This window comes from Stegostoma tigrinum, chromosome 10 (genome assembly GCF_030684315.1).
Source record: "Stegostoma tigrinum isolate sSteTig4 chromosome 10, sSteTig4.hap1, whole genome shotgun sequence".
In the NCBI taxonomy this organism is placed as follows: Eukaryota; Metazoa; Chordata; class Chondrichthyes; order Orectolobiformes; family Stegostomatidae; genus Stegostoma; species Stegostoma tigrinum.
In genome coordinates, this window is record NC_081363.1 from 14125041 (window position 1) to 14148450 (window position 23410).

Sequence of the window (23410 nt, forward strand, 5' to 3'; positions counted from 1 at the left end):
TCAGCCATGAACATAATTTTACCTTTGTTAAAAAAACCCTACCAAATGTGTAAGAAGTCAATTCTCTAAATCTTATTTATAATTAACGTCTAAAGGGAAAAGTGATTATTTTGGGTGCATAGACTAGCAGTTTACTTTTGCAATATCTTCTGCATTATTGAACAATATCTTGACACTGTTTTAATGGAAATTTAAATCCGTTGTTTTCTTTTCTGTACCTCCAGGTACGTACGCATTGCCAACTCAACTCAATTTTATTCACTCTTCACTTCAAATCTTATTAATCATCATAGTCAAGATGTGGAGGTGCTGGTATTTGACTGGGGTGGACAAAGTCAGAGGTCACGCAACACCAACTTCCAGTCCATCAGGTTTATTTGAAATCACAAGCTTGCGATTTTATATAAATCTGTTGGATTATAACCTAGTGTTATATGAGTTCTGACATCATAGTCAAGCTCAGTCCTGGCCTCACATAGTGTCAACACACACAATCTTTCCAGCAGAGGGGCCTGGAATAGAAACCAAGATAGACATAGTCATTTCTAAACACAGAGGCATGAAAGTGAGTTGGGGTAGGTAGAAATGGCTAATTTAGGGAATGTTTGTTCTTATTCAGTCATAGGATGTGAGCATCATTGGCTGGGCCAGCATTTATTTCTATACCGAATGTAAAATTGAAAAAAAATAGAAATTGTTTTTGATGCTGAGCAGGTCTGGCAACACTCACAGAGGACCAAAGTATTAACATCCCATGTTGATTCATAGTGGGAAAAGTTAGAAATGTAGCAGATTCAAAGCAAGTACAAAGGAAGGGAAAGGCTGGAGGGTGCAAAGAAGATAAAAGGGAAAAGCCTCTGATAGACTTAATGAGAAAGGTACAAACAAGAGGGAGCATTAACAAGACAAGTAAAGAAATAAAAGATGCACATTGAAGAGGTATGAACAAGAGAACTATGCTGTACAAAAACAAGATAAAGAAAAATTAAAACTACAAAGTGAAAGGAAACAAAATGGGACAAGCGGATGAATCTATAAGATATAAGACCCTAAGACACAGGAGCAGAAATTAGTCCACTCAGCCCATTGAGTCTGCTCCGCCAATCAATCATGGCAGATAAGTTTCACAACCCCATTCTCCTGTTTTCTCCCCGTGACCCTTGATCCCCTTGACAATCAACAGCCTTTCTAGCATTGTCTTAAATATACTCAATGACCTAGCCTCCACAGCCTTTTGTGGCAATGAATTCCATACATTCAACACTTTCTGGCTAAAATTGTTTTTCTCTTCATTTCCGTTGTAAAGGGTCTTCTCTTTACTCTAAGGCTGTGCCCTTGTGTCCTAGTCTCTGCTATCAATGGAAATATCTGCCCAACATCCACTCTTTCCAGGCCATTTAGTATGTAAGTTTCATTCAGATCCTCCCATCTATCCTTCTAAACTCCATCGAGTATAGACCCAGAATCCTCAAACATTATATGTTAAGCCTTAAATTCTTGGGATCATTCTCTTAAACCTCCTGTGGACCTGCTCCAGGGCCACTGAATCTTTCCTGAGGTATGGGGCCCAAAAGTGCTCACAATACTCTAAATGTGGTCTGACCAGAACTTTATAAAGCCTCGAAAGTACATTCCCTGCTTTTATATTCTACTCCTCTCAAAATAAATGCCAACATTGTATTTGCCTTTCCAACTCATGACTCAACCTGCAAATTTGCCTCAAGAGAATTCTGGAATAAGACTCTGAGTCCCTTTGCACTTCTGAATTTCCTCCTCCTTTAGAAAATTGTCTACATCTCTATTCTTCCCACCAAAGTGCATGGCTTCACAATTTCCCACATTGTATTCCATCTGACACTTCTTAGCACACTCTCCTAACCTGTCTAAATTCTTCTGCAGTCTCCCTGCCTCCTCAATACTACCTGCTCCTCCACCTATTGTTGTTCCATCTACAAACTTAGTTACAGTATCCTCAGTTCCTTCATCTAGGTCATCAATGTAATAAGTGAAAGGTTGTTGTCCCAACACTGACCCTTGTAGCTGCCATTCTGAGAAGGGCACTTTTAATCCCAATCTCTGCTTTCTGTCAGACAGCCAATTTTCTATCCATGCCTCTATCACCATTGGCCCTTATTGTACATAGCAACCTCCTGTGTGGTTCCTTGTCAAAAGCCTTGGAAGTCCATTGGCTCTCCTTGGTCTAGCCTGCTTGTTACCTCAAAGAATTCTAACAGTTTTGTCAGGCACGACCTCCCTTTGATGAAGCCATTCTAACTTTGCCCTATTTTACCATGCACTTCCAAGTATTCAGAAATCTCATCCTTCACAATGAACTCCAAAATCTTACAACGACCGAAGTCAGGCTAATTGGCCTGTAATTTCCCAACATTTGTCTTACACTCTTCTTGAACAGGTTACATTAGCAATTTTCCAGTCCTCTGGGATGTTCCCTGACTCTAGTGATTCCTGAAAGATCACCACTAATGCCTCCACTATCTCTTCAGCTATTTCGTTCAGAGCTCTGGGGTGTAGTCCATCTGTTCCAGTTTATTTATCCATGCTCTGACTTTTCAGTTTTTCTAGCGCCTTCTCCTTGGTGATGGCCACCAGACTCACCTCTGCACCCCCCAATCCCAGTTCTTGAATTTTGGGAATGTTACTCATGTCTCCCATAGAGAAGACTGAAGCAAAGCACTTATTCAGTTCCTCAGCTATTTCTGTGTTCCCTATTACTACTTCTCCAGTGTCATTTTCCAGTGGTCCAATGTCCACTTTTGCCTCTCTTTTGCCCTTTATATATCTAAAGAAACTCTTGCAATCTTCTTTCATATTACTGGTTAGCTTATTTAATCTAATTCTTCCTTATTTCTTTTATTGTTTTTTTTGGTCTTTGTAGGCTTCTCAATCTTCTGGCTTCCCACTGCCCTTCACTGCATTATATACTTTCTCTTTTGCCTTTATGAAACTCAGTTTGTCAGAGTTTGTACCATACTATCAATTTTAGAGATTTTGTGTTGTTACTTAATGCGAAGAGCTGTTTTTAGAATTAGTCAATAAAATAAAACCTGGAATGGTAGAAATCTTAAATAAAGCTGGAACTTGCTGACAATGCATAATGGCACAGCAGAGAATAAGGAACACTCAAAAGCCTAAAGTTGGAAGAGCAAAGGATACCAGCAGAGACATTTATAGAAGATGCTGAGGTTAACATGGTGAGGGAATGAGAACTAACAAAGGTTTGTAAGGAAAGACATGACATTCCAGATAGCAGGTAACCCTAACTCTATGTAATCTAGAGTTAGGAATGCCACTGAGGAAACTTTGGAAAACAAGGTTGGAGAAATCCCTTTTATGTAAGCAATGAGGTTAGCTCAATAGAGTGCGGAGAGCAGAATAGTAGCTGGAGATCAGGCAAGGCAAAGTGGACAAAATAGTGCTGTTGTAAGTAAACAAAAGAATAAAGATATCTAACGGGAGATCTAAGTCAAATATAGGAAGCCGGTTAAACTCTAATGTAGCTGCGTTTTTTTTCTTTATTCCTTCACAGGATCAGGGCATTGCTGGCCAGGCAGCATTTATTGCCCATCCCTAATTGGCCAGAGGGCAGTTAAGAGTCAAGCACATTGCTGTGGGTCTAGAGTCATAGGTAGGCCACACCAGATAAGGTTGGCAGTTTCCTTCCCTAAAAGACATTAGTTAACCATATGGGCTTTTCCTGGCAATTGACACTGAATTCATGACTATCATTAGCCTCTTAATTCAAGACATTTATTGAATTCAAATTCCACCACCTACCATGATGGAATTCAAACACGGGTCCCCAGAACATTATCTGGGTCTCTAGGTTAACAGACCAGTGAAAATGCCACTAGGTCATTGCCTCCTCACAAAGAACATTGGGATTAGGTATCTTCCTTTGCCTTTGTGCACTAGTTCTGATGAAGGTATATTTCAGACCTTAACCTATGACTGACTTTTGTAAGAAAAAAGGAACATATAAGAACATAAGAAACAGGAGCAGGAGGAGGCCAACTGGCCTTTTGAGACTGCTCTGCTATTCTAATATCGTGGCTGATGTCTTTCATAGACTCAGCTCCACTAATCATAACCCTTAATTCCTGTACGGTTCAAAAATTGATCTATTTTTGCCTTAAAAGATTCTACAAGGTAGCTTCAACTGCTTCACTGGGCAGGGAATTCCACAGAGTCACAACAGGTTGGGTGAAGAAGATCGTCTTCAACTCAGTCCTAAATCTGCTCCTCCTTACTTTGAGGCCATGTGCCACAGTTCCTGTTTCACCTGCCTGTGGAAACAACTTCCCTGCTTTTATCTTATCTATTCCCTTCACAATTTTATATGTTTCTATAAGATCCCTCCTTATTCTTCTACATTCCAATGACTGTAGTTCTGGTCCACTCAATCTCTCCTCATAGGCCTATCTTCTCAACTCTGTGATCAACCTCTGCACCACTTCCAGTGCCAGTAAATTCTTTCTTAAGACCAAAATTGTGCACAGTACTCCTGGTGTGGCCTCCTAGCACCCTATACAGCTGCAGCATAACCTCCCTGTTTTTTAACTCCATCTCTCTAGCAATGACAGACGATTCCATTTGCCTCCTTAATAACCTGCTGCACCCGCAAACCAACTTTTTGTGATTCTTGCACAATGACACCCATGTCTCTCTGCACAGCAGCCTGCTGCAATGTTTCACCATTTAAATTATAGTCTATTTTGCTGTTATTCCTGCCAAAATGGATGGCCTCACATTTACCAACATTGTATTCCATTTGCCAGGCCTTTGCCTACTCACTTAATCTATTTATATCTATCTGCAGACTTTCAATGTCCTCTGCACAGTTCAAACTCTGATTAGCTTTTGTAAATGTTCAGCAATGTTTTATTTCCCTTTGTGTATTGAGATGAGTTGCTTTGACAATCTACTTTGTTATATCCCAAGCATTTAGTGACCTGGCAAGGAATCATGAATATACACACTTTTCTTTGCCTAATTTTAAAAACTTTGTTTTAAGACAGTGAGAAATATTTAAAATGATAGTTCTATAAACATTTTTATTTTACAAAGTGAGTTTTGGGACTTACAGAGAAGGCTTCAAAAGCAAAATCAGGCTTCTGGGCATCAGGATTTCCCAGTGTTCCCACGACCTGGTATGTCCCTTTGGTTACTGGAAGACTTTTGACTGAATCACTCTCTTCCTCAATCTGTTCTTCATCTTCTACTGGTGCCTCCAACGATGCTCCAACCATACAGTTAGATAGGTACTAGAAATGAATCAGATATCAGAATTTAATTTTTGAATTCATATAACCATACAATAGTGCAGCACAGATTATCCAGTTCAAGTCTGCAGCAGTTCATTTGAACAGCCATTCCGATTCCTCTGCTCTTTCTCCTCTCCGGCAACTTCTCCTTCATACATTTATTGAATTCCCTTTTGAAAGTTACTATTGAATCTGTGTCTGCCACACTTTCAGGCATTAAATAGAGATTTTCCTTATGATAGATGTGGTTCTTTTGGCAATCACTTTAAATCTGTATCCGCTTCATTTCAATCCTTCAACTATCAGAAGTAGTTCACTTTATTTACTCAATCTAATTCATTCATCTAAGTGCCTCTATCAAATCTTCTCTTTGCTTTCCCTGCTCTAAGGAGAACCATCCCAACTTCTGATCACAGAATCCCTACAGTGTGAAAGTAGATCATTCAGACCATCAAGTCACACCTATCCTCTGAAGAGCATCCCACCCAGACCCACCCCCTCACCTTATCCCTGTAACCCTGCATTTCCTATGGCTAATACCTAGCCTGCACATTCATGGACACTATGGGCAACTTAGCTTGGCCAATCCATTTACTTACACATCCTTTGACTGTGGGAGGAAATCAGAGTGCCTGGTGGAAACCCATGCAGACATGGGAAGAAACTTCTCTAGTCTATCTGTAACACTGAAATCTTTCATACCTGAACGCATTCTAGGAAATCTTTTCTATAGAACATAGAACATAGAACATAGAACATTACAGCACAGTACAGGCCCTTCGGCCCTCGATGTTGTGCCGACCTGTCATACAATCTCAAGCCCATCTAACCTACACTATTCCATGTACGTCCATATGCTTAGCCAATGACGACTTAAATGTACCTAAAGTTGGTGAATCTACTACAGTTCCAGGCAAAGAATTACATACCCTTACTACTCTCTGAGTAAAGAAACTACCTCTGACATCTGTCCTATATCTTTCGCCCCTCAATTTAAAGCTATGCCCCCTCGTGCTCGCCGTCACCATCCTAAGAAAAAGGCTCTCCCTATCCACCCTATCTAACCCTCTGATTATTTTATATGTTTCAATTAAGTCACCTCTCAACCTTCTTCTCTCTAATGAAAACAGCCTCAAGTCCCTCAGCCTTTCTTCGTAAGACCTTCCCTCCATACCAGGCAACATCCTAGTAAATCTCCTCTGCACCCTTTCCAAAGCTTCCACATCCTTCTTATAATGCGGTGACCAGAACTGTACGCAATACTCCAAGTGCAGCCGCACCAGAGTTTTGTACAGCTTCACCATAACCTCTTGGTGCCGGAACTCGATCCCTCTATTAATAAAAGCTAAAACACTGCATGCCTTCTTAACAGCCCTGTCAACCTGGACATAGTGAATTTCATTGCTTGGACACCTGTGCTGCGTGAGAAGGGGAATGAATTTTTTGGGAAACATTCTGGACCAAGAGGTAAGCTATTGCGTTACACGGCTATAGCTTTTGGAAAGCCTATAAATCCTTCTTAAAGTGTGGTGCCCAGGACTGGACACAATGCCACAACTGGGGACTAGAAAGTATTTTATATGGTTTACCCTAGGAAGAGTTACAGATTGTAACTGCTGATGGAATCTAAATAAGATTTAAAAGCAAAGAAGTGCTTTTGTACAGATCTCCAACAGCATTGTTCACTTTCAGCACTGGCAATCATAGCAAAGGTCAATTTGGTAGATGTTTCATTATGGAAGTGTTTAAAAGCAGAACTTTCATACATTGAAACCTGTAGAAGAGCATTTAGCTGCTGCCAAAGTGTGGTAAAACTAGTAGTATCGGATTGACTACACCCAACCCAATTTTCAGCCACTCTCATACCTCCATCTTTATGCTCTCTTCAAAGTATCTGTTCCTTGTTTTCCTGGACACAGAAACTATCTTGCCAAACTATCAATTAGTTACTTTTATGATATGATCAGGTTAAAATAAAATCAGCTCCAACTATCTAAAGACTGTTCGTTAAACATTTTTAAAGTATTTTTGCTTTGCTCATGCTTAAAGATACAATGCAGGAACAGCTGTGAAAAATGTTGGAGGGATACAGTAGTAGATGAAGTTCACAAATCAAAAGCTAGGTACAAATAAGGAGCACCATTCATTACATCTTATTTCATCAATCAGGAAAGACAATACATGTTTCCCAGGTACAATCCAAATGTTTCTCAAACTGATTCCAATAATGTTACCACCACTGCCCTGGTTTCTGTATTAGCTTAATGTGAAACTTTCCAAACATCAGCCCTAAATTTGTCTTAGAACTTAGGAACACCACAGCAGGAATAGTCAACTGGCCCTTTGAGCCTGCTCCAATAGTACTACTCTTGTAGTTTCACATTAAGTTATTATTTTGATCCATCATTTCTATATTTTACACATTACAAAGTTTCTCCTCTTACACAGTGAAGCCTTTACACTTTCTCATGTATTCTGGCACCCAGTTATCCTAAATATAATAAATGAAAAAAAGGAGCGGCAGTAGGAACTTTGGTCCTTCAAACCTGCTCCACTATTCAATACAATCATAGCTGATTAGACAATGACTTTAACTTCCCCCCATTACCCTTGATTCCCGTATAGTTCAAAAATATGTCTATTTCAGCCAGGAATCTATTCAATGCCACAGCCTCCACTGCTCTCGAGGGTACAGAATGCCACAGATTAACAATCTTCTGCAAGAAAATCCTTCTCATCTCAGTCTTAAATGGTAGAACTCTTATTTATTAACTATGGCCCTAATTTTAGATTCACACACAGGGAAATATCCACCTGTTCCCTTGTCAATTGCCTTGAATTTGAGCCCTTTGATTATGAACATGCCTGGCACTTCAAACACTTTTCCTTACTTACGCCAAATTTTCATGATTTTGAATGCATTATTCATTCATACAAACTGCTTTTGAGAAAATGGCTCAGTTTTGCCAAGTATCTGAAACGCCATGCCCCTGGTAGAGGGGTAAATCTAGTAAATCTCCTCTGCCTCCTCCCTCAGACCTTGATGTAAATTCTAATGATGATACCCACCGTATTTTAAACAAAACAGAAATTGCTGACTTCTCCAATAATTTGTTTTATTTCGGATTTCCAGCGTGTGCTGTTCTTTGTTTTTTGCCCACTGTATTTTAACTGAGTGTATCAATTTATTACTTCAACACTTCTCAGTCTTCAGGCTCTTTTGTTAAAATTTTATTGCTGATCCTAAGACTTCCTAACAGAAGTATATGGCACTGTGCCACTGGGAATTGGAGAGATTTTAATGTGATTTGGTGAATGGGGCACAATATTCCACATCCAAGAATGGCAACATAAAGATGAATAGTTCAGTGCTTCCCAAAGGTTTTCCTACTGTGGCCCTGATTTGAGGCTTGAAAATCGTTGTGACTCTTCAGTGAGAAGTGAGGTGTATGAAAACAGGTACCTGTCTGTTAGACATACAGGAAGCTAGAAAAACAAAGCAAGTCAGGCAGCATTTAGAGGAAAGGAGAAGTCAACGTTTCTGGTGTTACCCTTCTTCAGGACCTGTCTGTTAGCGCAGGAACACAGTGGTTATAACTTTGAGGAAGTTGCTGTGAAGCTCAGACTGAGTTCACAATCTCACTTCGAGTCGTAAAGATATACAGCTCAAAAACAGACCCTTCGGACCAAATCGTCCATGACGACCAGATATCCTATATAAATCTAGTCCCATTTGCCAGCATTTTGTCCTGTGAAACCCTGACTCAGATCAGAGTACCTCATGAAGCTTGTACCTGCAGGGGTGTATGTCAGTTTCTGTGTTATTGATCAAGCCAGATTTCCAGTGCTTTCGCAAATGCGAGATGGTGACACAGTTGGAGTCCTGAGCCCAGGTCTTGCACACTCCTCTTTCTTTTTTTTCTCATTTCTCATTGTTTTTCTTTTTAATTGTGAAGAGCTTGGTCAGGGCGATAGTATCAACGATGACAGCATTGTTGGTGAGGTAAGTGCAGCGCCATCTTGTGGCTGCTGCAGAAGTGGCGAGTTTGGGTTCCCCATAGCATCTGCATCCAGCGCAGACTCATGGAGGCAGAGGCGGGTTTGGGCCCAATACATGAGCTGGTGGCATCAGCAAGGTGGGCCTGGAGTGGACTCTTGCTGGCAGCAACGGAGTCAAGTTTGGGCCAGTGTGGGACCCAGCAGCATTGGTGACAAATGCATTGGCAAGGTCCAGCAAGGATAAGTGTTGGTGGCGGCATCGATGGAGCTGAAGAATGGTGATTCTTGTACTGGCAGCGTGGCGAGGGGACTTGATGCTAGCCGCTCCAGGCCCATGGCTGAGAAGTTAACATGAAGGACTGTAAAGTTGAGCTTTATTCTTTATTTTTCTGCCTTTATATTCTGTGTTTCACAGTAGCACTGAACAGTGGTGGCCTAGGACAATTTTTACTATATTTTGTGACCAAAAAAGTGACTATAAATAAATCAAATAATTTAAATCAATTTATAGAGGTTACCACCACAATTCTCAGTAATATTGAGGAGTATCACCGTACTTGGGAATACTCTCAAGCTTTATCAGCAAGTCCAAGAATCAGAAAAACAAATGGAGGACATGAGTTATAGATCCAGTAAGAAAATGAAACCTCAGAAAGAAAGTGACGGCAAAACATGTCCATATATATGATGAAAACAGCAGATAGCTTCCTGACGCTGAACTCTTCGTGTGACAGCAACTAGCTTGAAACTCAATGCTGGGGGTAACCAAACCTTTGCCTGGCAAATACAATGCGTTTAGAGTGTCATGTGTTCACAAGTCACTGGCTGGGAATCACCTCGAATCAGAGTTGGCAGCTATAATTCTGTCGAAGGTGTGGAGGTTGTTAGACAATATATTACAAAACCTTCTGGAAATTATCCAACTAGAGTTGCGTACATGTGTGAGCACAATTTCATTTACATGTGCATTCACAAATACATGCACACTTAGAAATAAACTTGCCTACACAAGCACCTTGGCTTACACACCCACACACTTAACAACACACACTCATAATGAACACTTATCTACTTAACTCATACATCACAGATGTATCCTGAACACACACACATGCACACAATAAACTCCAAAAGGTACGCTTATGCCCCTCACAACACAATCATACGCTCCAACCATATTTACCCCCACAACACATAACACCCTCCTACCCTCACCCCTCACTCAGTGTCCCTATCACGCACACTTACTGACCTCCACACAAAAACACTTGTTCGTTATCACCACACATACAGGCACCCCTACACACATGCTTACCTCGAAAAATACTTACCCTACCCCTCACACCCAAACTTATCTTTCATAAATACACGATTACTTACTCCCTGCCAAACCCTCATATCGAGCCTTTGTCCACACATACACTTCTGTACATTATACTTACAATATACACTCCATGCCTCTAATTTTTATTTGTATTTAACGCATTTTTCTAATCAACTTGTTCAGAGATGTTATTGCACAACTTCAGAGCACCCCGATAACAAAGTATGAAGCTGGATGAGCACAGCAGGCCAACCAGCATCTCAGGAGCACAAAAGCTGATGTTTCGGGCCTAGACCCTTCATCAGGGAGGGGGATGGAGAGAGGGGGAGGCGGACCAAAGTTGGATACAGGAGAAGATAGGTGGAGAGGAGAGTATAGGTGGGGAGGTGGGGAGCGGATAGGTCAGTCTGGGGAGGACGGACAGGTCAAGGAGGCGGGCTGAAGTAGATAGGTGGGAAATGGAGGTGTGGCTTGAGGTGGGAGGAAGGGATAGGTGAGAGGAAGAACAGGTTAGGGAGGCAGGGACGAGCTGGGCTGGTTTTGGGATGCAGTGGGGGAGGGTGGTATTTTGAAACTTGTGAAGTCCACATTGATACCATTGGGCTGCAGGTTCCCAAGCGGAATTTGAGTTGCTGTTCCTGCAACCTTTGGGTGGCATCACTGTGGCACTGCAGGAGGCCCATGATGGACATGTCATCTAAGGAATGGGCAGGAGAGATAAAATGGTTTGCGACTGGGAGGTGCAGTTGTTTATTGCGAACCGAGCGGAGGTGTTCTGCAAAGCGGTCCTCAAGCCTCCACTTGGTTTCCCCAATGTAGAGGAAGCCACACTGGGTACCTAGAATACACCTCCTCCCACCCGCCCTCCTGCAAAAATTCCATCCCCTATTCCCAATTCTCTTGCCTCCGCCACATCTGCTCCCAGGATGAGGCATTCCACTCCTGCAAATCCCAGATGGCAGCGTTCTTCAAGGACCGCAACTTCCCCCCCCGCAGTTGTCGAGAACGCCCTTGACCATGTCTCCCGCATTTCCCGCAACACATCCCTCACACCCCGCCCCCGCAATAACCACCCTAAGAGAATCCCCCTTGTCCTCACATACCACCCCACCAACCTCCGGATACAACGCATCATCCTCCGACACTTCCGCCATCTCCAATTCGACCCCACCACCCAAGACATTTTTCCATCCCCACCCTTGTTTTCCGGAGAGACCACTCTCTCCATGACTCCATTGTCCTCTCCACACTCCCCTCCAACCCCACCACACCTGGCACCTTCCCCTGCAACCGCAAGAAGCGCTACACTTGCCCCCACACCTCCTCCCTCACCCCCATCCCAGGCCCCAAGATGACTTTCCATATTAAGCAGATGTTCACCTGCACATCTGCCAATGTAGTATACTGTATCCACTGTACCTGGTGTGGCTTCCTGTACATTAGGGAAACCAAGTGGAGGCTTGGGGACCGCTTTGCAGAACACTTCTGCTCGGTTCGCAATAAACAACGGCACCTCCCAGTCGCGAACCATTTTAACTCCCCCTCCCACTTCTTAGACGACATGTCCATCATGGGCCTCCTGCAGTGCCACAGTGATGCCACCCAAAGGTTGCAGGAACAGCAACTCATATTCTGCTTGGGAACCCTGCAGCCCACTGGTATCAATGTGGACTTCACAAGTTTCAAAATCCCCCCTCCCCCACTGCATCCCAAAACCAGCCCAGCTCGTCCCGTCTCCCCACTGCATCCCAAAATCAGCTCAGCTCGTCCCCGCTTCCCTAACCTGTTCTTCCTCTCACCTATCCCTTCCTCCCACCTCAAGCCGCACCTCCATTTCCCACCTACCAACCTCATCCCGCCTCCTTGACCTGTCCGTCCTCCCCAGGCTGACCTATCCCCTCCCCACATCCCCACCTATACTCTCCTCTCCACCTATCTTCTCCTCTATCCAACTTTGGTCCACCTCCCCTTCTCTCCCTATTTATTTCAGAGCCCTCTCCCCATCCCCCTCTCTGATGAAGGGTCTAGGCCCGAAACATCAGCTTTTGTGCTCCTGAGATGCTGCTTGGCCTGCTGTGTTCATCCATTTCCACACTTTGTTATCGTGGATTCTCCAGCATCTGCAGTTCCCATTATCTCCAGAGCACCCCTCCTGGAACTTGAACCCAGGCCTCTGTTCTGTGTTCAGGGTAGAGACACCAGTACAGCACCACAATGGGTCCCGTATACACTTACTCATCATCCCCAAGTCAGATGCTTACCCCCCAAAAAAGGAATAACCCTACACATCCCCCTCACACTTAATCTCCGAAAACTCTCACCCCTCCCCTCACGCGATTACCTCCACCACCCCAGAACACTCAGTAAATGGCCTTCGATAACTAGTTTTTTGGATCTCACTAACTTTGCCTATATGCCTCCCGATGAACGAGTCCATGCGGTTGAGGAAGATCCGTTTGCTGTGGATTTTCCCAGGTGAAACGCCAGTATCTTCCTCCGCCATGGCAGCCCGCTGCCCTTGGAGACGCAGCCAAATGGACGCGTTGCTAGGGAGAGTCCTGGGCGGGGCCAGTCGAAGGCAATGGGCGGGGCAACTCCAGCTGCAGCTCCACAGCGGAGCGAGCAGAGACTCCCAACATGTTGGTGGACTTTCACCCCCTAAATCAAGGAAACGAGTACATGCAGCCAGCCGGCCAACGAGTTGTGGAATTGGTAATCACTGGTGTGCAGTCAAAAGTGTCAATCCTGAACAATGTTAGTGGGAATTACGCTCAGTACTGCATAACGAAGAAACAACTAAAACTGCATTTAGGTAATATGCCCCCCAAAGCTGTTTGTAATTCGTGAAATACTTTATTCAAGTGTTGTGAGTGGAAGGATGAAATAGTGTGAAAACCAGTTATTTTGCCCATTTTCTGCAATAGTCCAAAACTAATCACGCCATATCTTGCTTAGGTTCAACTTCCAGGACCTAAATTGGACATCAAGGCCTAAGCTTGCTCCAAATAAAGAATCAATTTCGACGTTGCACCATTTTTGAGTGGGATTCCCAACACTCCCAGATTGCCCAGGAGTCTCCTGCAATCGATAATTGATCTCCAAAGCTTTGTGACAAGAGGCTGGGGAGAAATGTGGTAATAGGGCTTGCCATCTGAAAGTCATACACCACATCAAAATTCCATTGTGTTGAGAATCACAGTTTATTGGACTTTGAGTTAATAATCTTTGCCCTTATATCCCAGAAAGTATTGGAAGAATCCCCCCACAGTGATGGGAAGGAAGGAAAACAAACATCCTCACTCTTCCCTTATCCACTTTTTCAACTCTTAAGATCGGAGATAGGCCAGAAATGGTGCCTAGTCCAGGAAATAAATAATGAACCATCCGAACAAATAAATGAAGTGCAACATAGAAAGCTACTAAAGTTTTATATTTTATTACAAAAAGTATTCTTAATGAGTGACTTGTTTTTCATTTTCTGTACAACAAATATGCTTCTCATTTTGGAGTAATAGTCAGGAATTGCACTTCTTTGTATTTTTATAGTGTAATTATGGGAGGAGTAATCTGTCAAGCCAACTAACATCTACTGGCTTAAAAATAAATTCCGAGATTTCTGTAGTAGAGCTCCCCTCTTGTCCTCAGTATTCTGAACATTTTAGCTGGGTGAATCTGGACTTTGTTCATGTCATTCACCAGGCATATCTCATCCAGCAATCTCCCACTCCACTCTGCCCCTCCTTCTTAAAAGTTACAGTCTTGCAATTGACCAACTTGATACATATGAAATTTACAAATGTATGGCTCTGACACTTAATTTATAAGCTCCTATATAATTATTCATTTTAAGCATGAGGGAGAAGAGCTTCTGCGATTCTCAGAAAATGGTTGTTGATCATTCTTCCTTGTCGCCGAATGCCAGGATCACCAACTCGCCAACCTCCAGCTCCCTTAATAATCAGCCATAAAGAAGACATTCCTGCAGGAAGTCTTGGTTCATCAATTTTTCCATCTGATTTGCTGCAAAACACAACATTCAAAACTACAATTACCAATTTGGTGAGTATACTTATTTTACATTTGGTTGTTTTTATACTAGGTAGATCTCACTTATGGCAATTAAAAAATGCTTTAACAGGACAGAGATGGACTCTATTTGTGTAACAATGGGCTGTTGCTCTAAAGAAATGTCTGAGTTGTGGACTGATATCATTAGTCCTGGTCGGATGATTGAAGTCAGATGTCATAAATGCTTAACACATTCCATTCTGGGAAATTAAGTTTTGAAACATCATTTTTGCTTTCGATTACTTGTGGCTCAGGTTCTGTTCTGCACATTTGAGACAGGTTTCTCAATCTTTTCTTGTAGTCATAGTCTTTAATAAATTACTGTAATCTGATTTGAGCAGGTTCTGAAAATCTTTTATTTATAATATTGTGCATAATGCTGTTTTGTCTAAGTACATCTCACAGAAGTACAGATTATTCTATCCTTTATTCACAGGTTCTCACATGACTGCTGATATTGCTGTTACATCATGTTTACATCACCATCTCATCAGAAATTAATGACTGATTCCTCTATTCAAGAAAGGAAGGAGACAGAAAGCAGGCACATACAGGTCAGTTAGCTTAATTGTTGTTATAAAGAAAACTTGGGAATTGATTATGGACATAATAGTAGGCTACTTAGAAAACTTCAGTGTAATCAAGAAGGTTTATGTAATCAGGAAGGTTTATGTAATCAGGAACCATCTTTGTTTGATTAGTTTACATCCTTTGAGGAGGTAATAAATAACATGGCAAAAAGGAACCTTTCCCAGAAGATACATGAACAAGGTTACCAACGCTTGCTATGCAGAACAAGAACTAACAGCATTGCACGTAAATATATTAAGATGGAAAGAGGATTGGCTAGTTAACAGGAAACAGAATAGATATAAATAGATAACTTCTGAGTCAGCAACATTGGAGTGCCACAGGGATCAATGCTGGGACCTCAGCTACTTACGACTGATATCCAAGTTATATCAATAACTTGGATTAAGGGAACAAATGTATGACTGCTAAATTTGATGATATAAAGGTATGTATGAACGTAAGTTATGAAGAAGACATAACGGTCTATAAAGCAAAAAGGGATATAGATCAGTTATAACAAAGTGTGGAGCTGGATGAACACAGCAGGCCAAGCAGCATCTCAGGAGCACAAAAGCTGACGTTTCGGGCCTAGACCCTTCATCAGTTAGATTAGTTAAGTTAGTGGGTGGAAAGGTGGCAAATGGGAGTACAATATAGTGAAGAGAAAAAGTGAACTCATCACTTTGGCAGAAAGAACAGAAGAGCAACTTGGTATTTAAATGTAAAGGAATGAGGAGAAATCTTTTCTCTCCAAATGTTGAGGGGCTTTGGAATTCTCTTGCCAAGAAAGCAGTGGAGATAGGATTAATGAATATTTTTGAGGCAGCGGTCTTGATCAACAAGGCCATCAAAGAGTACCGGGGATCAATAGGGAAGTCAAGTTATGAGGACAAAAGAGATCATTCACAATCTTACATACTCCTGTTCCTAATTCATATGTTCATATATCCATTCTCATTATAATGCAGTTTTAACTTACAGAATTGCTCAGGATATAGTCTATCTTCCTCTGTTCTTGTGAGTTTTTTTCCACTTTGTCTCTATACAGAACCAGCTGTTGTCGATCTTTGAGATCCCTGTAGGTCTAAATTCAAGTTAAGAAAAGGAATGTAAAAGAACTTTTACAAAGCATTACATCATTTACTTTCTATGATTCCAAGTGATATACAAAGCTTCAATTTAAACACTTAATGACTGATTGCCACTGAATTTCCATCTCTCATTGTTTTATCGAGACTGATTTAGCAATATCTATTGATATCCACCAGACACGTGCAGTAAGCACTACTTCAACTCGCACATGCACATTTTAAACGGAGTTGACTTTACTACGGCAAGAAGTAGTGTTTCTGGAATTGTGTATAAGTGCATTTCTGGATTGGAGCACATGCCCAGTCGCAAGCAACATGAGGTGTCAGCAGACACAGGTGACTGATTTTGCCCTCCTTTTATGAGTTGGAATCCCCAAAATAATCATGACCTCCCAGCTGAAGCAACCTCAGGGATTTGGCAACAAATCGTCCACAGGATGGAGCTGAGAATAGTTTTGCATTCTCAGATCGCAATTTACTTTGAAGTATATTTGGAACTCACACCCTCAAGCTCACTGTCTCCTTCACACATGAACGAAATGCTTGGGAGCAGTACGTCTGCTAAAGTGAAATGCAAGGGGACATTGAGAAGTTGAATTTACTCATATAATTTTTGACATTAAATTGCTCTTGTGGACTTCATCTGTGGAGTTACCTTCTTCAAAAATATCATGAGTGGGTATTTTTGCCAATCGTGAACACAGTAGACTGGGAATACATAGTAACAGACACATGTCCTTGCACACTTTCTACTCAAGGAAATAAATTTTCTTTTAATATCTTTTTGAAGCCCAGCTTAGACTCACTGTACACTGTTTCACCAACTGCAAGATTTAAACAAATAAAAAAATTCACAAAAGGTGGACATGAGAGTGGCAGGACTTGTCTGTATTCACGACATAAAATAGTCAACAAAGAACATCTTGCATTAACTGCATTACTTTTTGTGTTTTTGTCATTCAGTTCCTCTCTATGGTAGCAAAAATAAATCCACACATACTTACATCAATCACAATATTATGGCACTTGTACTTTGAGGCAAGGTTCAACCTCAGTTCTGTGCTATCCACTAAAGCAACATACTCCTGAATAACCTGTACAAAAAAATGATACAATTGACAAAGGAGTTGTTGGTGACTTGAGGAAGACTTTTCTTTAAACCTAGCAAACTGTTATGATGTGGATGTCTGCAAGCGGCTTCAATACCAATTCATAGAAAGGAATTAGATAAATACTCAGATGGGAAACAGTTGAAAGGAAGAGCAGATAAGTGGGACCAGTCAGGCAGCTGCACAGAAAAATCCATAACAGGCATGCTGGGTCAAATGTGAAAACATTCGATGAAACTTTCTTCCTTAATCAGATACACAGTATCAGACAGACTGCACTGCAGGCTTAATACCCCATTGTTGTTATCCTCACCTCCGTCACACAGTTTGAGGAAATTTTGACCTTATTCTGAAACTTCTTTCCAACCTAATATTTATATGCGATGTGAGATATTAGAGATGGATAATCATGGACATTTCCTAATATCAAGCACCCATGGATCAGAATGAGATGACCAAGGTACAAAGTAATACAAAGCACTGTTCTGGAAATCTGGAACAAAACAGAAGTTGTTGGAGAAACGCAGCAGGTCTGGCAGCATCTGTGCAGGGAGAAACAGAGTTAAATTTCTTGTCCAGTGACCCTTCTTCAGAACTGAAATTCAGTGGTTCTCAAGAAGGTTCACTGGACTCAAAACAACACCTATCTTTTCTCTCCAGGACTGCTGAGATACAAAGTGCAGTGAACCCAAAACAAAATGGATAGACCCCAACCTCACCATCACACCTTGTCCTCTCCTATACCACCTATCTAATATTTTCATTTCTTCCAGCAACCTTCTCAATGTTCTAAATGGTTTTTGCTTCAGCATTAAGGGTGATCTGGTATTGGTCATTTTCACATGAAAAATTTGAATAGAGAGATCACACTTATATATCATTTTGCTTGCTGGGGGCATCCAAACACATGGAAAATACATCTGAGTCACTGTGATATTGTGAGCCCTTATGTGGATGTAAATAGTGACCATGTCACATTACTAAGAAAGAAATAGGAGTGACAGTCACCCAAATCTGACAAATGCATTAATAAATAGCTTAAAAAAAATTAGGTTGTTGTACAGTAGTAAGGGCAGTGTATTTTAAACCTCAGAGAACAGTACTGTTTTGAAGGAGGCTAACTGATTTATTGTGGAGCAGTATTTGATGACATTCCTACCTTATACATAGTGCTGATCTACTCTTTGCACATGAAAGACATCCTGAAGGACTACTATTATTCTCAAACCTCTCCTAGTGGAGAGGTCTGTTTACCCAAAGGAGCAGAATGAAGGAAAAATATTTTCAAAGTATCAAAATAACACTTACCTCAACTGGAGCATTGTTTCTGTGCAAGATGTCCACAACTCTATGAAATCCAATTGGGGCTTTCTTCTTGGTGTACCCTAGCCAATTCTAAAACAAAACAAATGTCTTAGAAGGGAGAAAGGTTGCTCTGATAGTAGGTTACAAAATTTGGTTGTGAAATATTGGACTTAGTGGCAGGATGAGCGCTTACTGCTCATCAGATGTTGTTAGTGAGCTTTCTTCCTGAATACAATTGACTAGGTTATGAGGGCAGTTAAAAGTCAACCACAAACTCAGCAGGAAAATCTCAGCAGATTTGGCAGCATCTGTGGAGAGAGAACAGAGTTAATGTTTCGGTCTAGTGACCCTTTTTCAGAACTCCACCATATTGTTGCGGGGGGAGCGATCTGAAGTATCATGACTGTTATAAAAAATGGACAAACAACTTTCAAATTCCATCAATATGATTTGAATGATTGGGATTTCCAAAGACTGAAGTATTTTTCAAAAATAAATATACAGACTTAAAATGGCCACAGCAGTAAGCTGATCACATCAATAAGCCAAAGTTCATAAAACCAACATGGAATAAAGACAAATAATATAAACTGAAATTAATTCGTTAACAAAAGACACAGAAATGACTCCACTCAATCAAGCTTGAAGAAACCCTTATCTCCAGTTTATGATTTAACCTGTTCACGTGTTGGAGATGAAAGTTACTACCTGCAATTATCAAGTTGGAAACCACAAGCTCAGACAAACCAGCTTGTATTTTAGCTTCTTTTGGCAGAACAGGGAGATGCATTTGTGAATGCAAGAAACAGGACAAAGTACACTCTCTGGTTCACCAAGGTCAAAAATCGCACCTCATCAGGTTATAGTTCAACAGGTTTCTATGAAGACACAAGCTTTCAGTGACTCGCTCCTTCTTCAGGTGTCAGTGAGACAGGTGGCATCAGACACAGAATTTATAAGGATCAAGGCGACATAGAACTGATACAAATGTGTTGAACAAACCTAATGTTAAGTCTTTAAGCAGTTAGAAAGGGATTAATACACAAATCCCAGAATTTCTGTCAAGTCACTGTCCTGAGATAACTTAAGGTTTTATCAGTTCCCTCCGTATACCAGACGTGATGTCTCAGGTCAGACAATGCATTTTAGGTGTGAAGCCTTGTTTAGAATCTGGCTGTGTACAAATTGAGTCAGACTGGTTTTATTTCCAAAGTAGGAATTTATAAAATGTCATACTGACTGTCAACAAATTATGTAATTTTTGAACAAAATAGAACGTATTTGCAAATACAAATTCACCGCATAGGTTTATATGTGTGTGCACGTTTGCTAAAGTGAAATGCTGCAAGGGGACATCCAGAAGTTGAATTAATTCATTCAATTTTTGACATTAAATTGCACTTGTGGACTTCTGAGAGTAGAGCAAGAGAGAGGAAGAAAAAATGTGTGTGCGTATGTATGTGTGTGAGTGAGAGAGAGAGAGAGAGAGAGCGCATGCGTGCAATTACTTGAGTGTGTTTGTGTGAGAGACAGTGTGCATGAGAGAAGGTCTGTGGGAGTGTGTAAGTATGTGTGAGAGTGCGTTTGTGAGAGAGTGTACAGTGTGGTGGAGTCACCTGTGGTGTAGCACAAACCCAAGATCCCAATTGAAGCCATCCTCATGCGTACTGAACTTGACTATCATCCTCTGTCCGGTGACTCTGCATTGTTGTGTATCCCAAAGACCACGTTGGAGGACATTTACCTGAAGATCCAAAGCAGAATGTCCTTCACGGTTAAAGTGATCTCCCACTGGGAGGGAACATCTGGCGACTGTTGCAAAGTGTCCATTCATCCATTGTCGTAAAGTCTGCATGGTTTCGCCAATATACCATAACTCAGGGCATCCTTGCTTGCAGCATATGAGATAGGCAACGTTGGCTGAGTCACATGAATGAGTGCCATGCATGTGGTGGGTGGTGTGCCCACGTGTGATGGTAGTCTGCATGTTGATGATCTGACATGTTTGGCAGAGTTTGCCATGAAAGAGTGTATGGTGTTGCAGTTGATGTTGTCCTGAAGGCTGGGTAGCTTGCTACAAACAATGGTCTGTTTAAGGTTTGATGGTTGTTTGAAGGTGAGAAGTGGGGATGTAGGGAAGATCTTAGCAATGTGCTCATTGTCATTGATGATGTGTTGAAGTGGGGGATCACTTCATGGCCAAGGACATTCTAATCTTAACGTAAACGTCCTCCAAGGCAGACTTTGGGATACACAACAACAGAGTTGCTGAGCAGAGGGTAATAGCCAAGTCTGGTAACGATCAGCACGACCTCAACTGGGATCTTGAGTTCATGTCACTCTACAGGTGACCCCACCACACTATACACTCTCACACATGCACACGTACACACACACGCACACACTCTTTCTCCCTCCCATCGCGCACACACATGCACACATAAACCTATGGGGTGAATTTGCAGATACATTCTATTTTGTTCAAAACATTCACAATTTATAGATAGTTAATTTGGCATTTTACAAATTCCTACTTTGGAAATAAAACCAGTCTGACTCCAAGTTGCTACACAGCCAGATTCTAAACAAGGCCTCACACCCAAAAGGCATTGTCTGACCTGTGATGCCACTTCTGGTATACTGACGGAATTGATAAAACCTTTAGTTATCTCAGGGCAGTGACTTGAAACAAGTTGTGGAATTTGCATATTAATCCTTTCTAACTGATTAAAGATTTAACAGCCACCTTAGGTTTGTTCCACACATTTGCATCTGTTCTATGACCCAATGATCTTTTGCTTATAAATTCTGTGCGTGATGCCACCTTTCTCACTAACTCCTGAGGAAGGAGTGAGACTCCGAAAGATTGTTGTCTTCAAATAAACCTGCTGGACCCCAACCTGCTGTCATGTGATTTTTGATCTTGTCCACCCCAGTCCAACACCAGGACCTCCAAATCACAGTTCTAGAAGGACAAAGTACCCGATGACACACAAATTGGAAACATCTGGACATGAGAAATTAAAGATATCTGCAATATTTTCTACTACTAAGGATGCAAAACATCAGTTACTCAACCATAGTTTCGGGTAAAACGTTTACACCACAAGAATCACAGAATTCCTACTGTGTGTAAAGAGGCCTTTGGCACTCCCAAGAGCGTGTCCCCATAACTCAGCACTTACCATGCCCAATGCACATCTTTGGAATCAAGGTCTTTGTATTGTATATAATTTTCAATTTGGACACTATCCCTCTTTAACTTTATACCATTGTATAGGTGTGCATGATATCACGTCTTTATTTTTCAGTGTTAACAGAATATCAAATTGCTCTTTCTTTCACTCAAGAAAACTTTGCAATTGGCTCCTTATTATGGTAGACACCGGGTAACTATACTTTCATTAGAGAGAGAAATAGTTAAGAGCTACAAAGGAACATAAAATCTTTGTTGCGACCAAATGAGGAGGCTGAAAGGAAGGAACTGATTCATCATCCCTTACTTGGTTATATAACATGAGTCACACATAGACTAGGCCAGGTAAGGTGACAGATTTTCAGCCCTAATGGACACCAGTGAACTGGACAGACTTTTATGGAAGTCTGGTACTTCCACAGGCATTACCACTAATATTGGCTTTTCATTCCAATCCAATTGAATTTAAATTCTCTGGTTACCATGGTGGGATTTGAACACCTGTCTCCGGATCAGTGCTCCAAGTCTCTGAATTACTAGTCTGTTAACATAAGAAGTATTCTATCATAACTCAGGAATTGAATGATTTATGTGAAAATGAAGTTGAGAGAAAATTACTTCTCAATTCTTGGCCAAATGTGGAATGCTAGGGGCAAAATAATTACTTGAAAATCACCATAACACTGAAAAACACTGAAAGTGAAGAAGTTTCTAAGGCAGAAGCCAGGCATATGGTTTTCTAATTAGAATTTTATTCCAACTCCCACACCATCAACTCCAACAGTATTAGTTACATGTTCTCTCTCTCTCTCTCTCTGAGGTAAAGTCACTATAGTTCTACTGACTACCCTGCGGACTGTTCTCTGATGAAAGAAAGACACTTGGAGGTGGTTTAAAGGGAGGGTCATCGCGCCTCAGATGAGGGGCAAGGTTGACAAGGAGGGAACCTTAGCCAGTGCAAGAATTGACCCCATGCTGTTAACATCAATTTGCATCACAAACTAGCCGTCCAGCCAACTGAGTGAACGGCATATACGTACACCCAAAGCATACCACTGGCCATTTAAGTAACTAAATAAAATATCGAAAGAAATCTTGCGACCAATATAGAACTAGAAAGAGGCAGTGCTCTCCTCCAACCTCAGTCGTAACATTAGTAAAACCCAGCATTTTACCAACAAAGCACATTAGGAGGTACCAAAATATCCCATGCCTATGTAAATACAGACTGATAGTGATACAAACAAGTTATATAAACAAGTTACCTTTGTAGTAAATAGAGTATCAACATCTTTCCAAGCCTTCAGTTTGGCACGAGCCGCAAGTGTTGTGAGCAAATATTGTTTGTCTGAAATCTAAAACACACGCAGAAATAATATTTTCTGTTGCACTCAAATATATCCAACACAGGAGAAAACGCATCTACAAATAATTGTCTGTTCCAACCTCTCAACTCTTGTGAA

The 23410-nt window shown here is 41.4% G+C and overlaps 2 protein-coding genes across 10 annotated transcripts in view; both read right to left on the reverse strand.

The window, feature by feature from the left end:
* Positions 1-13142, reverse strand: part of ak7b (adenylate kinase 7b) — an 87314-nt gene extending 74172 nt beyond the window's left edge. For all 3 annotated transcript variants that reach the window (XM_059649018.1, XM_048537755.2, XM_048537756.2), the window contains exons 1-2: positions 13010-13142; positions 5103-5282 (exon numbers count right to left, since the gene is read on the reverse strand). In XM_059649018.1, the coding sequence (XP_059505001.1) occupies positions 5103-5282; positions 13010-13108 (279 nt within the window). In that variant the 5' untranslated portion in view covers positions 13109-13142. The remainder of the gene's footprint in view (positions 1-5102; positions 5283-13009) is intronic.
* Positions 13143-13839: 697 nt separating this feature from the next.
* The window catches only part of vipas39 (VPS33B interacting protein, apical-basolateral polarity regulator, spe-39 homolog), a 63948-nt gene continuing 54377 nt past the window's right edge, over positions 13840-23410 (reverse strand). For all 7 annotated transcript variants that reach the window (XM_048537373.2, XM_048537371.2, XM_048537374.2 and 4 more), the window contains 5 exons: positions 23213-23302; positions 18755-18841; positions 17342-17431; positions 16226-16330; positions 13840-14625 (listed from right to left, as the gene is read on the reverse strand). In XM_048537373.2, the coding sequence (XP_048393330.1) occupies positions 14605-14625; positions 16226-16330; positions 17342-17431; positions 18755-18841; positions 23213-23302 (393 nt within the window). In that variant the 3' untranslated portion in view covers positions 13840-14604. The remainder of the gene's footprint in view (positions 14626-16225; positions 16331-17341; positions 17432-18754; positions 18842-23212; positions 23303-23410) is intronic.